Source organism: Cyclopterus lumpus, chromosome 22 (genome assembly GCF_009769545.1).
Source record: "Cyclopterus lumpus isolate fCycLum1 chromosome 22, fCycLum1.pri, whole genome shotgun sequence".
In the NCBI taxonomy this organism is placed as follows: Eukaryota; Metazoa; Chordata; class Actinopteri; order Perciformes; family Cyclopteridae; genus Cyclopterus; species Cyclopterus lumpus.
The window spans coordinates 17,265,937-17,283,078 of NC_046987.1; the positions used below are offsets into that span (position 1 = coordinate 17,265,937).

General features: G+C 45.3%; 2 protein-coding genes across 2 annotated transcripts; both read right to left on the reverse strand.

The window, feature by feature from the left end:
- Positions 1 to 902: 902 nt before the first annotated feature.
- si:ch211-168d23.3 (BRD4-interacting chromatin-remodeling complex-associated protein) lies at positions 903 to 10,741 on the reverse strand. The gene is made up of 12 exons (XM_034525612.1): positions 10,701 to 10,741; positions 10,457 to 10,499; positions 10,151 to 10,216; positions 8,471 to 9,997; positions 7,172 to 7,414; positions 5,877 to 6,465; positions 5,606 to 5,733; positions 5,025 to 5,086; positions 3,598 to 3,746; positions 2,878 to 2,972; positions 2,637 to 2,739; positions 903 to 1,603 (listed from the first exon to the last, which is right to left on the reverse strand). The coding sequence occupies exons 1-12, from the start codon at positions 10,739 to 10,741 to the stop codon at positions 903 to 905; spliced, it is 3,747 nt and encodes a 1,248-aa protein (XP_034381503.1).
- Positions 10,742 to 14,429: 3,688 nt separating this feature from the next.
- Positions 14,430 to 17,091, reverse strand: LOC117751365 (enhancer of rudimentary homolog). The gene is made up of 4 exons (XM_034563177.1): positions 16,980 to 17,091; positions 16,165 to 16,252; positions 15,424 to 15,544; positions 14,430 to 14,720 (listed from the first exon to the last, which is right to left on the reverse strand). Exons 1-4 carry the CDS (start codon positions 16,980 to 16,982, stop codon positions 14,618 to 14,620), a joined length of 315 nt encoding a protein of 104 aa, XP_034419068.1. The 5' UTR covers positions 16,983 to 17,091; the 3' UTR covers positions 14,430 to 14,617.
- Positions 17,092 to 17,142: the final 51 nt, after the last annotated feature.

A 17,142-nucleotide genomic window follows, 5' to 3' on the forward strand; every position in this document is an offset into this window, starting at 1 on the left:
TCCTCCTCCTCCTCCTCCTCCTCCTCCTCCTCCTCCTCATCCTCCTCCTCACTGCACCACTGCTCTGAACAACAACCCCAACTCATTATTGCTTGCGTGTTAATACATAAAGTATGAGGAAAAACATTCTCTGAAAACTAGAATCATTTCCCAGTCAGACTCCAGCAATGAATGACAACAAGGGTCCAAACAACAACAACAACAAAATGACTCTGCCTAATTTCCCCCCCCTCAGGTTTCTTTCTGCTTTAACGAGGACAGACTCCAGTTTGTGGGAAGGGACGCGACGTGGACGTTTGCTGGTGTATTCAGGACGTAGCAAGTCACAAATTCTTTGGAGTTTCATTCGATACGCCGAGACGATGGAGCCTGCGGGAGCTTCATGTACGGTCCCGTGGCAGGATGCAATGCTTTCACACAAATAAAGACACACACACACACACACACACACACACACACACGCACACACTCGTCGCATACACACACTTGCTGCCTTTCTCAATGCGAAACACAATTGGCACAGATTATCAAAATAAATACCCTGGAAGCTTGGCACTATTTAAAAGAAACTTCACATTTTTGAAAGAAATCTTATAAAAAACTATTGAATAATCTCAGTCTACTCCACGTTGTCGGTATCCTCACTATTACTTATATACTATATGCTGATGAAGGTCACACCAGTGTCGTAAACCTCTGAATGACTTAACTACCACTGAAACAATAGAGCTCCTATTCAAATAGATTTTTTTTTTTTTTTCACAAACGTACATTGAAATGAAGTATCTAACAAATCTATGGGAGTCCAGATAGTGCTGTGGTCTGGTATGCATCTCTTTGTAGTGCCTCTTCATCGTTTTCCCCCTTCCGCTCTCTTCTTTCACACAATCACAATCATGACCTCACAGGTGTCCCTCCAGGATGCTGGTGACGGCATGGTCCAGCGAAGGGCCTGACGTGGCCCTGGTCGGGGCCGCAGAGGGGCCCTGCAGGCGCTGGAGCTCCAGGATGCTGTCGATGGCACTCTGCAGATGTTCAGTGAGCATGTTGTCCTCTTGGAGGGGCGGCGGCGGCGGGCTGAACCGCGGCTCTGGCCGAGGCGACTCGTCCAACCTGTAGCATTTCAGTTTGGGGCCGCTGACATCTCTGGGAGGCAACTCGAAGCAACCGACCTGTGGCTCTGGCATAGAAAGAGGGTTTGGGGCTTTTATTTTGGGATGGGGTGCCGCCTGTGGGACATCCTTCACGGCGTCGCAAAGCACCGCCCCGTTGGAGCCCCCCTCCTCGTCGTGCTCGGGACGCCGCGGCGCTCCGTTGGGGGCCTGAGGGTGGCGTTCCTTCACAGCTCCGCCGCCGTTGGTCAGCTGCCCCGTGTGGTCCCTCTTGAGTCCCGGGTCGCAGGCCGAGTTGTGAACCACCTTACGGGAGCCGGACTCCTGCTTGATGGTGAGCCGGAGAGCCCCGCGGGAGCTGGAGCGGTACGTCTTCAGCCCCGGGGGCCGGTCGGACAGCCTGGTCCAGGCTGGGGGAGACGAGGGGCTGCCGGAGGAGGGGGCCCCGTGGGGGGAAGACGCTGATGTAGCCAAGGCCGTCATAAAGGACTCTGGAGGGGAGGAAGACCAGCAGAAGATTAAACATCGCTCATTCTTTCATGTTTTAAAGCTGTCGTCATGACAAACATGTCGAGCAAGCAGGTTTAAAATCCCCTCGTCTGTCAGTCAGTCAACATCTCAGATATGTCAGGTTGTATTACAGCGAAATGTGCTTCAAAAAAGACTAGATTATACAGAGAATGTGTGATTTCAAGTGAATCATATTGTGATGAAATCAAATATTACAATTACAATGTCTGAAATACTTATCAATTAGTACTTTTCATTTGGCAAGTATTTAATTTACACAAGAGCCATGTGGTGCTTTCATGTATTTATTTATTTATTAAATGAACAGAAAACATGCTATATTTTGATATATATATATATATATATATATATATCATTGACCTATTTGGAGTTTCTGCCATATCATCTCCAGCCTCCACTTCCTGCTGCGGATGAGGACTAACTTGCCTCGATGATTTTGAGTCCTGTTCTTTCAGCCTTTTGCTGTCAATTTCTATTTCTTCAACAAAACTGTTATTTTTGAACCGCTACATTCGCATGACTGTCACAAAAGAAACCCATTTGCACCAATGTTAATTATTGTGCAGCGCAAATTACATTCACTTGGAATTTTTATTATAAGTATTATACCTTCACACATTTAACCGTTTTCGAGAGCTTCGCTCCCCTTTTCCAACTCGTTTTAATTAACATAACAACCCTGCTTTCATTTCAGCTTAACCTCACGCGTGTCATTTTCTCGTCACCATGCAGAGTCTCACTCAGCACGACCCCGCTGCACATTTACACGGCTTAATTACACATTCACACCTGGGAGCTATTCTGGCTCAAACATGGAGGTTAAGTGCCGCGCTCCGAGGATCAAATAAATTAATACGGAGGAAAAACTTGCTCATTAATTATTTTTTTTTTGGTCTCAGTTCTGGGATTTGAAACGGCATAAAAACACATTTACACACACACACACACGGTAAAGGTAGGTGTTGATGGTTGTTGATGGTGGTGGACTCTGACCTGGGTCTCTGCGGACTCTCCGTCTGTCCTCTGCTAAAGCGCATCGCTCAGCTTGGAGGAAGAGACGCTCCAGCATCACCATCTCTGCCGACGGACTCTCCTGCTGTGGAAACCAGTTCATTTAGTTAACACACACACACACATTGGTCTCCATGTGCTCCAAACAGGCCTGGTCTCAGAGGAATATTCACCGGACAGTCAGCTGTTCGGTAGATGCAGAGACAGGAAGCAGTGTTCTCACCTGGGCTTCTCTCACCAGGAGCTGCCTGTATTTGTTGACCATGTCCTTGGTGCGTTTCAGCAGGAAACCGGACACGGTGTCAAACTCCTGGTCCACTGTGGGCCGAGAAACATCAACGTCTTCATCAACTGTCTGTTGCACGCAAAATGACCAAATATCTTCCCCGTCATATGCGATCGTAAACTGAACAAAGCCGTTTGCTTTTCACTAATCAATCACTTTTAATCGATTGATTGATAATCATTAGTTCACGGTTGTATGTCATTGCCGTGTTTTAAGAAGTCACAGCGACCTTGACCTTTTGACCCTTGACCACCAGTCCAAGTGGGTGTTTGTGCCAAATCTGACAAACAAAGTGATAAACGTCACAACTTAAGCTTGATTTCTTTATTTAGTTTCGAGGTTGACGGAAGCTTTTTGTTTGTCAGTGTTAATATTGTAAATTCCACTCCACCATTTAGACGTAACACTAAGCATCATATATCAGAGGTGGACACATTGTATTCAAAGCTAGATATATTCTGTATCACCCAGGTTATAATAGTTATTAGAAGCACGTCCATAATTCATGTTACGCTTGTGTCCTTTGATATCTTCAATAGGTTTCGCTGCATATGTTCTTTTTTTTTTAAATGAACTCAGTTGCTGCTGTCACCTATATTTATGTAATCTATTCATTTATAAATCATTGTCAGTCAAATCAAACCAAAGCTCACAAACCTAAATTGAAGTCCTCCTGCGTGGGCAGGTGACCGGCGCAGCTGTGGTACGGCAGCAGGCGCTTCACGGCGTCCTTCAGCGTGGGAAAGGCCGGGCCGGCGAACGGGGTCTGAACCGCCGCGCGGTCCGAACAAATCTGCTGCTGGAACCTGAAGAAACGCAAGGAAAAAAAGACTCGTAATGAGTAATAAGACACGGCCTCGTGGGTTTTGAGTTTCCTCTCTATCGCTGACTGCAGCCGCTGCGGTGCCGCTGGTCCTCTGGGCGGTCTGTGTGAGTCAGGCACTTTATTTAGGAGGGCACAACATCCAATAATAAAAAGGTGTTAGAAGTCGATTTTGATTACGTAATAATCCACGTGCCAGCTGGTTTTGTACTTTTAGTTTTTTTGCAAAACTCGCACAAATTAAATTGGCAATCCTTGAAGGGGACAGATGAAGCTCATTTCATTTGGGGTTTCTATTTGTTTAAATGCGTAACGTTATTTTATTAAAAAATAAAAGATCTTACTCTCTGTAAAACGGTCCCTTTAAATGCACCGTTTCTGAATACAGGCTGTATGTATTTTTTATGTTCACAATATTTCTAAAGACCTACGTTATAATGAAAAGACATGGAAACCGCTTCTATTTTTGACATTGTGTGATCTTTTCAGTGCTGGTTGATTTAGGGTTTTAACTGTTTAATTGTGCTTAATTGTGCAAGAGCTTCAAGTTTGCAGAGTTATCGGCATAGTTCCTTTTTTGTATATATATATATATATATATATATATATATATATATATATATATATATATAAAGGAGAAAAACTGTAATACAATTTTCTTTTCTTTTTTACGTGTACAGTATGGTATGTTCACAGTAGTTGTTGAAGATAGTAAATAGTAGCATGTGTAGAAACAGTCAAATAAATCCCAGAGGACTCGGATTAAAGAAACATTACTGAAGGATAAGATTTAATCCATGTCTGTGAAACCAGCTGTTGATAAATGAATAAATTAACCGACTGATTAGAAAGCTTCTTCGTAGTACGTATTATATGCAGAAGTACAACACTGAAGAATCCCTCGACTTCTTATAAAGTAATTTGGTTTTAAATCAAATTCAAGGTTGGCTTTGGTCTCCTATTTGTCATCTTTTACTACTAAATGTGAAATGTTGATGTGAAGCATACAAGTAAAAACGTTTTACTTTCAATCCTACTTGTCAACGGCAGAAAACAATCTATTCATCACATTTCTTTCGACTTCTGTGATTACACACTTTCTCGTCTATGTTTCCACACGCTCGTGTTGCACTTTGAATTGTTTGCGTTGGCTTCAGCTGCTTTTTCTACTCCTTCATGTAGACATTCGACGGATCGATGTGTAAAACGAGATCACGTGAGACCTGAACTCCTGCTGCTGTTTCCTCACAGAAACGCTCACCTGTGCCGGCGCGTCGCTGGCGTGAGCCTCTCGTCTCTCGGCTGCTCCGCAGGATCTGCCAGCTGGCAGCCACAAGACATTTTGGATGAGATCAAAGGACGGAGACAGGGGTGCGGTTTCAAGTCATTAATAATACGTTGGCTGCATTTAACAAATAATAATTTCAATACCGCAGCCAATTCCGTTTCATCCGGATGGGAAATTGTTTTGACTCATTATAGACATTTTAACACCCGTTTGTTCTCCGTGGAAGACAAAATACACCAGTTATATAATATAATTAGAGCAGAAGAAAAATCGGTTAGTGTGTCGCCGTGAAATTGACAGGTTTCAGTTTCTAAAACGTGAAATCTTTGCTGTCTTTGATTGTATATTTGATATCTTTGGGTTTTAAACTTTTGCTCGGACACTTAAATAACAACTTAAACGTCTTCATTAATACGACATGTATTATATTCTGTTATTTTTTGTTTACATTATTTACAATTCATATAAAAGGACTCTCAGCCATTTAAAATACTTTTTAAAAAAATATCTAAATATCTTTTTGACATCATGAGGAAACACATTGTATTTCTCACCTTGGTGCCGGTGGTCTGGATGGGGGCGGGGGGGGGCCTGTGAGCCTGGACACCCGGGGCTGCAGGAGAGGGCGGATGGACATCGAGAGTAAACGCTTTACTCTCCACGACCAAGGCAGCTGTTGGCTCTGAAAAAGAAGGGGGGGCGGAGAATAATGACAGATGATTGTATTGCAGATCATAATAATGACAATGATTACAGTGATGGTGAGGAGTAAAGCGATTATTGTTGGAACGAGCCGCCCGGTGTCATATTTGATTTGACACTCACTGATTTGTGTGTGCTGTTGGACAGCGGACTCGCCTCCTCCTTCGGAGAGACGGGCAGACGCAGCTGTGGGATCAGGCTGCTGATGAGGCACCGAGACACGCAGAGGGGGGGGGCTGTGGACTGAAGCGCTGACGGAGGACTGAGGCTGGGAGACGGAGGGCTGGACCTGGACCTGGGTCCGGGTCTGTGAGACAGCCGGCTCTATCTGCACCGGGTTCTGGGCAAATAAGGCCTGTGAGGCCTGGAGCTGATGAGGGACCTGGTACTGGACTTGGGGCTCGATGCGAGACTGGGGAGCCGTGACTGAACCCTCAGGTCCAGGGGCAGGTATCTGAGTGGAGAAACTGGGCGGGGCTGGTCTCTCTGTGTCCTGGATGGGAGAGGGGGAGCAGATCAGCGGAGCGTCCGCTGGGTCCGAGTGAAGCGGGGAAGCCTCGACGCACTGGTCGGACATCGCGGTGCGGGCGTCCTGACCCGAGGCCGCCTGGGCCTCTCTCTCATTGGCCACCGGGGAGGCCAGCGACTCCATCGGTGCCGCTGGCAGCGACCCGACCAACAGTTCAGATGTGATGGGAGAACTAAGTGCTTGCTGTGGTAGAAATGATGAAGAAAGAAGATGAATAACAAAATGTAGATACATCTCACAGATCCTTTGGGGGGCGGTCAGCTAATCAATGGTGCTGCACAGACACTCATTTTATATCTATTTTTTATTATTTAACTTTATTCCCTTTTTCTTTAACTTCTTAACAGCACTTTGAGTTGACTCTTTGTTCATAGTAGGAAAAGCACAGGTGTTACTAACAACAATAACGGTTTAATTAAAGGGCCAGCGTCTGCAATACCAGGAAGATGGAATCAAAGCAGCTAAATGGAGTTCACACATTTACACAAGCAGCTTCATTTAATTTGCACCTCTGTTTTGCATCACAATGGGAGGCAATTTCTTCGCACGTTATTTTAAATCACACCAGTGGCGCTTTGGCGTGAAACACTGTGAAGCTGCTGGTGTGGCAGAGCTCCAGAGAGGTGACACAGGAAATTATGCATGTTGTGTGTGTGTGTGTGTGTGCATTTTGAATGCACAATAAAGCATTCAAAATAAGGATCAATCAATTACAGATTCAATTGGCCACCCGGCAAACGCGTTCAGTGACACAAATCAAACACACTCGATAGTGCGTGACCAAGCCGGCGCATGCTGAAATGCCACCTGGTGATCCTCCAGTGTGATTTCTGCATTTGAACATGCACTGAATGAGCAGAAACCTGCAGGAATGTGTCGAAGCTCTCACCTGCTGCAGGTGTTGCATAAAGGCCTCGTTCTGACTCATCGAGTGGGTCACCTCCTCCACTACTTGGGTCATGACTGATGGGGCCATCAAGAGTTTAGGGATCTCCACAGCTGGTTCGGGGTCCAGAGGTGGTTCGGGGGGTTCAGGGGGAGGCTGCAGGACTGTGACCGCAGGAGGAGAGGAGGACTGCAGCCCTGCAGGGGTGGGCTGCACCGAGAGGTGGTGGAGGACATGTCCGTAAGGCTGCAGCAAGCCAACACAAGAAGACATCAGAGTAGAGGCGTTAAAGATTCACATCAACAATACCTGTGAACATCACACATTGAGGTGTGGCCGTGCGTACACAGGACACCCGAGACACTTCGCTCAAGGACACTTCAACGTACGGACAGTCGGAGCCGGGGATCGAACAGCCAACACTGAGGTTAAAGGACAGCCTGCTATATCCGTATATTTAGTGAGATTCAGCTATTTTTTCTGACCTCTTGTAAAGCTGTACAGGTGTTCCCACCATTAGACTTCCTCCGAGACATAATTGAAACTTGTGTAATCCATCATAGAGGACGTCAAGTCTGCATGATTACCCATAATGCAACTCCATCATATTTTCATTAAGCCTTTTCTCACGTCTCTCAAACACTGTGTTCCCAGTTTGTAACAGACGTTCTGTTGAGTGCTTTTCATCAAGCCCAAGCGAAGATGACATTGTTATTGATTTTTCTCTGATTCTGAATCGATGCCCTCGAGAGCCACAGATGACAAAACAGACTGTTTTCACAGGCTGTGTAGGACTGATCTTCATCTTCTTGTACCTTACTACAATAATGTAATATTGTACAAAATTAAAAACGGGGTTGGTAATCTTCAACAAAAATCAATATTTTTTGTTGAAATTCTCGTTACATCCTGACAGCAAACGATGAATAAAAATGTTCTGATTTTTGGGGGCGTGGCTTTGGAAGGAGGCCCGAAGTGTTGCCGACTTTCTCGCTATAGTTTAGCAACTTTTGGAGCCGGTGCTGCTTCCTGCTTTCATCGGAAAAGAGTTGGCAACACTGGGCTGGATTTTCTCGGCTGGATCTTTTTAATGCAGACTTCACTGATGCTGATGTTCTGGACTACGTCAGCCAAGTAAGTGACATGAGTTTCACTGATTTTAATACTGCACAGAAATAAAAAGGAAACCAATGCACGCCGGCAACATGGAGCCAAATAGATCCAAACCAGTGAAACACCGTCTAAAACAACATGTACCGCGGGAGAAGATTTGATCGGCACCAGACAGAAGTGGCAGCTCACCTGCGATAGCTGGTGGAACGTCTCCTCTGAGCCGGTCCTCTCCTCTTGAATGGGTCTTTCTGGCAGCAGCACCACAGAAGCCTGCTGGAGGCTCAGCTGTCCTTCTCCTGTCTGAGGCACCGGAGCCCGGGCAGCAAAAGGCAGACCCCGAACTACCGAGGGGCCGTTGACGATTGAGATGGAAGTGAGATCTGGGGGCAGCACCCCTGAACTGTTGATCAAGGTAATGTGGTTTCCAAGAGCGGGACCGTGGACCAGGGTGGTACGCTGGCCCTGCCCTCCTGGGGTGTAGGTTCCAGCCAGCTGTGCTGGCATCTGGAAGACAGTAGGGGGCGCTGACTGTAGCTGCAAAGGTCCTGAAAGCACAGTGGCCTGGCGGAGCGCTAGCTGCCCTGAAGAGGTCGTGAAGATGGGGCTGAAGTTCAGCTGTCTTTGGGGCACAGTGAGGATCTGAGAGCCTTCTACCAGATGCCCCGCGGAGGGATTCACATTGTGGAGCGACGCGCCGTGGTGACTGGGGGTCAGCAGCGGTCGAGCTGCACTGGCAGACTGGGAGATGGTAACAGGGGACTGGCCTGGAAGAAGGAACTGGTTTTGGCCTTGGAAGAGTCCCTGAGGCTGGAGCACAAAGGAGCCACCCTGGTTGACCAGCTGCAGGCTGACCGGTTTGGGGAGCTGCTGCGAGGCCTGCGGTGGCGGAGCCGCGGGCTTTTGGCCTGGAGTTTGGGAGAGTAAAATATTTGGTGAAGCAGTCCCAGGGAGAAATGTAAGACCTGGTGTGTGTTTTTGCCCAGAAGGCTTGGGGCTAATCTGAACCAGTCTGGGCTGAATACTGATGGGCATCTTGGGTTGAATGGGAAAAGGGGCGCGCTGCAGGACGAGGCCCGCCGCCGCTGCTGCTCTCAGGGTCGGGGTGATGAGGGGACGACCGGTCACGCTGGGAACGGCCTTGTGGATGATCATACTGGACGCCTGGGCAGGACTCAGAGAGAAGGAGGTCTCTGGTGAAGCAGCGGCGAACACATTCCCGGGCAAAAGCCCCATTAGCTGAGGAGGGGCGGCGGGTTTTAGAGAAGGGCAGCCCGGCCCGACAGCCAGGAGGGAGGGCTGGGGAGGCTCCACTGCTGCCTGGGTGTCTCTGGGCAACGCCTGAGTGATGGGCAAGGTCACGGATTTGGGTATGAATGGCACGGCGGGTGGGGAGAGGAGAGGGGCAGGTGAGTACAGGGACAGGCTGTCCCCAGGTTGGGCCAGCCCTGCCTCCAGAGCCATGGTCTGCTCTGTGATCTCAGCCTCCTGCAGGCTCTGCTGCAGGATATCACATGCCACCTCTGCCTCCTCCGCTTCCTCCACTTCCCCCTTCTTTGCCACGAATGCCTCCGCGGGCGTCCCACCCTGCTCCACCTGTGGGTCTTCTCCGCCCTCCGGTGACGACAGGAGGACCTCCTCCAGGAAGGACAGGTCCACACACCCAGGTGGAGGTGTGTCTGGGGAATCCCTGCCATCTCCCAGCAAAGAGATGGGGCTCTGGAGGAGGAAATGGTGGGAGATAGAAAAGAAGGGAGAATTGTGTTATTAGCAGGAAGCCGTTTCAAGCACAGAAGGAAGAAAAGAAAACGATTCTCCTGGGGGAAGAGGCTGGTTGTTGTGACGCTGCTGGCTGTGGATCCAGACACTCACCGGGGCATCTGTGAAGAGGGAGGGCTCCCCAGAGGAGGAGCTAATGAGCAGGTCTTCAGTCTGCAGCTGGTGGGATGAAACCAGTCGATTTGTTTTTTTTTTAGGTTGGGCTCACAAAGTCGCGGCAAGAAATGAACGCAGTGTTACATTACGAAGCTCTGTTCACACCGCCAGCCCTCCTCCACACATCGCACACCACTGTGTGCCAAGAAACATTCCCACCTCGAAATGTATCATTTGCACTATTGATTCTTTTTTTTAATTTAAATGATTTGAGTCCCTCTCTATTTAAGACTCCTTTGTTACCTCATTGGTCCCATGAAGGAAGTCGTTCAGGGCTTGGGGGTCACTGCGAAGACAAAGAGAAATCCCAATTAAAATCAGTTCAATCCTTTTGAACATTGCACAGCACTTTAAATACCAGTACCAGAGGACATTAGACCACATTAAGTCCTACACCCTGTCCAGTTTATTTATTAATAGTGATTACTTCTGATCATCTGGACAAAGTGTATTCTGTTGGATCCCAGTAAGAGTCAAACAGACTCACCACAAAACATCAAGTAGACAAGTCCCATCTTCATCCTCCATGTCAACTAAGAGGAAGAGGAGGACACATGTAATCACGTTTAAATTATGAAGGATGAATCGGTGAAGGAAAAGCACACGTTTGTAATGGCTGCAACTACTTTCATCATCGATTAAATGATCTTTATATGCTGCTTTTATTTTTAAAACCTCCCGGTTGCGTCTGGATTTAAGATCCTCCTCTTGGGATCCAGGCTGGAAGGCCTTCATTTACAGTTGACATTAGATCTCTCAGGTCACAGGCAATCACAATCATTAGCCCTCATCTAAAGCATATATTAATGTGTGTATGGAGGGTTGTATACTATGTGCCTTTCTGTTTTGTGTCTATTATCCTGTAGACCTAAAGATAAACTGATTGTGTGTACATTTCTTCAATCAATCAAACGTTTTGATCTATAAAAAGCCAGAAAGCTGTGAAACCCGTCACATAGTTCCCACAGACAGTTTTTAAATAGCTTGTTTGTGTCCGACCGACAGTCCAGAGTCCAAAGAAATACAATTTGCGATGATATAAATCGGAGACAAATGATAAATCCTGGCGTAAGACAGGCGACTGATTCTCTGCTTGATAATCGACCGAGATGATTGATGGACTATCGGAAAAGAAACGGCTTCAGTATTAACTTTTATCCACGAACCTTTTGGACCTCTGACACCTAATTGCAGCTACTGGCCGAATACGTTGAGAGAAGGGATTTTCTCTCATTGTTTCATTTTAAGTGTTTCAAGACACCAGAAAAAGGAGAATGTATCCAGAAAAGAACATCTTTAAAATTAAGATTATTTTGTGGCATTATGAAACTTGCGCAGTCCCAAACCGCCGGATGGGAATCACGGGCTGGGAACATTTTAAAGATAACGTGATGAATCGATTTGTCATCATCCCGGACCGCGACGTGAACCTACTTCATATGTGAGAGGCCCCATACAGAGCGGTCGAGCTGAGTTCTGGTGGTGGCCTCATGGGAAGTCGTGGCCGGGCTTCAGTGACTGGAGGCGGAGGGATGCCGGACCGAGGCGGCGGGATGGAGACGGGTCCTCCCTCTGCTGCTGGAGCATCGCTGCGTCTTCGACGTGGAGAAGCTGCAGGGTGAGGAGAGGGGTGGGGGGTGGGGGTGGCACACACAGACCACCACACGCTGTCAGGTCACTTGAGGTCACCAGCAGCCAAAACACATTCTCCTCTCAGCGGTGAGACACCAGATCAATACATGATTCATCAGTTTTCTCCTCAGGCTGTGCAGCACTCTTTACATGAGGGGGAGCCGGACTGACTCCTTTACCAATAATCGCATCGATTATTGCCTGATGCCGATGAGAAGAGGAGGGGGAGGAGGAGGAGGAGGAGGAGGAGGAGGAGGAGGAGGAGGGGTGAAGAAAAAAATGGAAGCTATTGTTATGTCTATCGCAGACGTGAACGCCTCGGCTGTAAATAGACGACTCCCCCTGCGTCTTGGATGGGACTTGTCCTCTACTCATGGCCGGGAGGAGGAGGAGGAGGAGGAGGGGGAATGTAGGGAAAAGCTCGGAACAGTTGAACCCAATTATAACATTACTTCCTACCTCGCGCTCCGTCTCCAGGGGAGGCACCTTGATTAAAATGAACAAGACCAACCCTCCCTCTCCGATCGCGCTGACATTGTTTTTTGTGTTGTTGTTGTTGTTGTTGTTTACAAGACGACAACCGCATTAACACCCTCGAGGTACCGCATCGCCCAATGAAATCCAGGCAGACGACATCCCTCATCTAAACCTGCAGCGGCAAGTGCACGCGATTCTCCGGCGATAGCGGGACCGGGGGTCCACTGGTGGGTGTGCAGGTTACGTCAGGTGAACGTGTGTTTGATGTCCCAGGCGATGCAGCACGCGGAGACGCTTGTTTTCTCCTTGTGCTCTTTTTTTTTTTTTTTTCCTGATTATTATTTTTTTTTTTCCCGTGATTATTTTTTTTTTTTTTACATTTAATATTATTGTGTTCTCCTCCTCCTCCTCCTCCTCCCCCGAGCCGGACCGCGGCAGCTGACGCCTGGTGTAAATCATATCGCGGTAACAAAAGATGCCTTGTGTTAAAATACCCTCTCCACGCTGCCAGCCCCGAGCGGTTCCCTCATCGTTGAGCCATTAGAGTAATTCCGCGATTCAACCCCGCAAAAAAAAAAAAAAAAAAAAGAAAACAACCGAAGAGGAGGGAGAAGGGGAAAAAACTCACCCCTTCTTTGTGGTTTATTGTCCTGTCAAGCGGGCCTCTGCGCCATCGATTCTCACTCAGTGGTCTTTTCAGATGCTAAAAGGAGGAGAGGGGGTGGTGGTGGTGTCGGTGGATGGGGTAGGGTAGGGTGGGATGGAGGAGGAGGAGGGGTGGAGGGGGGATGGGGGGGTGGGGGGGGGTACCGGGGCGGGTGTGAGAAAACAGACTGGGAGAGCCGATCACAACACAAAGGTGGTGAGAGAGAGAAATAAATACAACTGGAGGAGGCGAGGATCCAGACTCGGGAGAGGAAGCTGTCCGCCTCCTGCGCTGCGTCAGGCGGCGGCACACTCCGCACATGCGAGCGTGCGCGCGTGTGAGTGTGCGCGTAGCTCTTTCATCCCCGATACAGATGCTTTATTTTCCTACATTGTATTGATTTTCTCCAGAGAACTGTGAATACTTTCTCAGGGAGAGTGGTTTAAAAAAAAAAAAAAATCAATATTTAGAGAAGTGCTAATTTGCCACTGCACTGTGCCTAGAGGAGGGAATTACCATGTCGAGCACATCACCCTAAACAACACTTGTATATAAACTGTTAAAGAGGGAGAAGGAACAGAGGACATAGAAATGAGGATCTCGTCTATTTGGAAAGCCAAATATTTCCAGGCAATCTACCACCTCAGTGTTTAAAGTGGATTATCATGTGCAAAATAAATGAGAGAAAGCAAACAATATTGTTTTTCAAGGAAATTAAAAAAAACAAGATTTCCAGACTTGCTTATTTAATCACTGTATCCTGTCCATCCTTATTACCAAGTTTCTTTAGTTGGCACTCTGTCAAAGAGGAAGAAAGGGTGAAAGAAAAGAATGGCTTAAGAAAAAAAAAAAAGAAAAAAAAAACTAAATAAAGACAAGGCTGAAACCAAAGGAGAGAGAATCTCCTTTTAATCTAATTTGCACCCTGACAGTCTGTTTTGTAAAACCAGGAAATTTATAAAAAAAATAAAATCAAAAAAAATCTTCAAATGCGCAGTTAGAAGAAAAACAAATAATTTGGAGACTTGCTTGTTTGTCACTGCATTGAGTGGGAAAAGAGGAAATGTGCACAACAACAAAGCACATTTACATCCTCAGTGACACAAATCTACAGTCAACAACAGAGTGAGGAATAAAATAGGTTTAAACAAGAGCAACGGGAGAAAAAACAGAAAGGACACATTTCAGGCTTTAGGTTAAATGTCCAGGGAACTGGAAATAATGTCTCCAGGTAGTGAAATTAGTCAATATTTCAAAATGCTCTTTCAAAAACTGGTAATTACCTCGAGCGAGACGGCAAAACAAATTGTAATCCTTCGTAGCACTTTTCTGCTGTCAGTGGATCGGGTGACAGAATAGAAAATACATAAATGAAAAAAAAAGATTAAATGATTACAAGGCCCAGCTATTTAAAAAAATAAAAAGGGAACTCTAAATTCATTTTAAGAAAGACAAACTTAATTCAGAAAAGTTTTTTAATGAAACTTTATTAATAAGGCAAACATTAAAATATACCCCTTGAGTAAAAAAAAACAAAAAAAAAAAAACAAAAGAAAGTGTCAAACTTCTCAAAACCAATTACTCAATCCACAGTTACAGATAGTAATATCATATTGACCCCTCCTCCCTCCCTCCAGCCCTCAGAGGCTTCACTTGGCTGCCTGCTGGGCCTGGCGGCGAAGCAGCACGTAGATCTTCTCTTTGATCCAGTCCTTGTTGTACGGCTGGTACGTCTGTGTGTCGGCGCGATACCTGAGACGGCATGAAAAACTTGATTTAGATTTATTTCTGGCTAAACTGCTCAGTTTCTTTAATTAGACAAACAAAACAAAAAAACATTAAAGAGACACTTTGTCTCAGTTTCTGTTTGCAACCGGGAGAAAGAAAAAGGGCACTTCAGCAGAGTGGTTGCTTGTATACATACACACAGACTTGAACCTCCCAATGGAATAACCCAAATTAACAAAAATGCTAGTGTCTAAATTATGATGTACAATGTACACAGTGTCATTTATTAGTAAATATGCTCAATCTACATTGTAGTATATTTTTCAAAATTCCTGTGCTCCAGTTAAGGACCACAATGCAGTCAGAGGATTTTAAGTGAACTTCTACTCCCTCGACTGGTCTGGGACGGCCAACACGGTGAACCCACCATGAGAGTGCAAAGTGAGGCTTTTAAAATCTCTGTAAGATATCAGTTTTACTTAATGCTCTGTTATCCAGTGGGGAAAGAAAACATATTGTGCTTCTGTACACAACGCAGAGTATCCTGGAGGGCATGTTTTGACTAATGGAGGAATTTCTGTAAAATCATCTTCATGACTTAAATACAATAAGTGGAAACTGTATGGGACACCATTTAAATTACGACAAATAAGCACAACAACAACTCTTGAAACTGCATTTTCTAAATCGTTAACGTCATAGTAAGTAGTTTCCTTGTCAAACTTACACCAAACAGCTGAGGTCAGCCAGGTCATCGATGAAGTCAAAAAGCTGGCTGATGTCGTACGTTATCGACGGACTGTTGGGGTTCATTCTCTTTAAATGCTCTTCGTACATCTTGCACACACCTGTGCAGGAGACAGAAGATCCAGATTATTATACTCATCGATGTAAAACATGTTCACCCAAATGTACATTAATCAAAAGGAAATATATATATATATATATATATATATATATATATATATATATATATATATATATATATATATATATATATATATATATATATATATATATATATATATATATATATATATATATATATATATATATATATGCTAAACATTTTTTCTATTGACTCGACAAAAAAATAAAATTATATGACAAGCATATTCTTAAGTAACAGTGTGTACGCAATAATTACTACATCAGATGAGTTTCATATAATTTCTTAATTTTGATTAACTTTCATATTGCATGAGCTTGACAGCTGCTCATGAACAACTTTCAATTAAATTACTAAGATATGTAATATTTGTGAAGAATATCTGTGATAAGTAATGAGAATATTGGCGGGTGGTTTTATTTATACCATCTTACCCAGAATACAAATTATTTCCCGTCATGTCATCAGTGAATATTAACAGATACAAGTCAACTCTTCACCGATACAGACTCGAGCTAGAACGGACATTTTACAGAAATGTTCCGCTCAGGTAATCAAGTGCACGAGACATCAGCTTACCTTCCATGCACTCGTTGACAGATTCATAATCGGCGTATGTCCTTCCCTCGGGCCTCTTGGTGGGTTGCACCAGCAGAATGGTGTGAGACTGAAGGAAACACACACACACATTCATTTTGTTGTCTCGCTTCCAGGTGTAACAGCAAATGTGTCATGCAGTCGAATAATGAAACACATATTCACAGATGTGAAGACCTGCTTGTTTCGCTCTATATTATATAAATATGAACATAGTGATTTTAGTTGTTTGGTCACAGTAACCTATTGAAATAAGTAGTTTTGAGCTCTGGTGGTTAGTGAACTAATGATGAGTTAAGCCCTTTTAGTTGTAATTTTCCTTTTAAAATGTATATTTGTAAGATATGTTTGCAGCCATTGAACAAAAAGTATTTTTTTCCCCCGACAAGTCAGAGAAGTCTTAACGCTAGGTTATATCAAACCTTTGCGTTTATATAGCTAACGTTAAGTTAGATTAACAGCTAGCCAACAGCTAGTTAACCTAGGTTAGTTGGGTTCGCTAACATCGACCTGCAGCGAGGAGCGAAAGTAGCCCGGCGGTACAGTAACTAACAAAAGAACTCATATCTCCGGAGTTAGCGGCACATCTGTGTTTTATTTGTCCGAGTCGGTCTCAGTCAGATTGCAGCTGCTCGACTGTAAACCTCCGCACATTCATGCTAACGTTAGCAAGAGAGCATTCAGCCGCATAAACACACTGGAGCCGCTGAAATACAACGGCTTTACTTTTGCATGCTAATGTCCTTCACGAATACACGAACACGTGGACTATAAACATTATATCACGACGTACTAACCATGATTTCTATTACTTTCTTTTTTTTTCAATCAGCGTCCGTCGATTTTCTTGGATCCCTGTTTCTTCGCGGACGAGTTGACCTGTGACACCGGAAGCACAACTCGCCAACTGACGTTTTTTAGTTCCTAACGGTTCTGCATTTTATAGCCGAATTTTTTTCC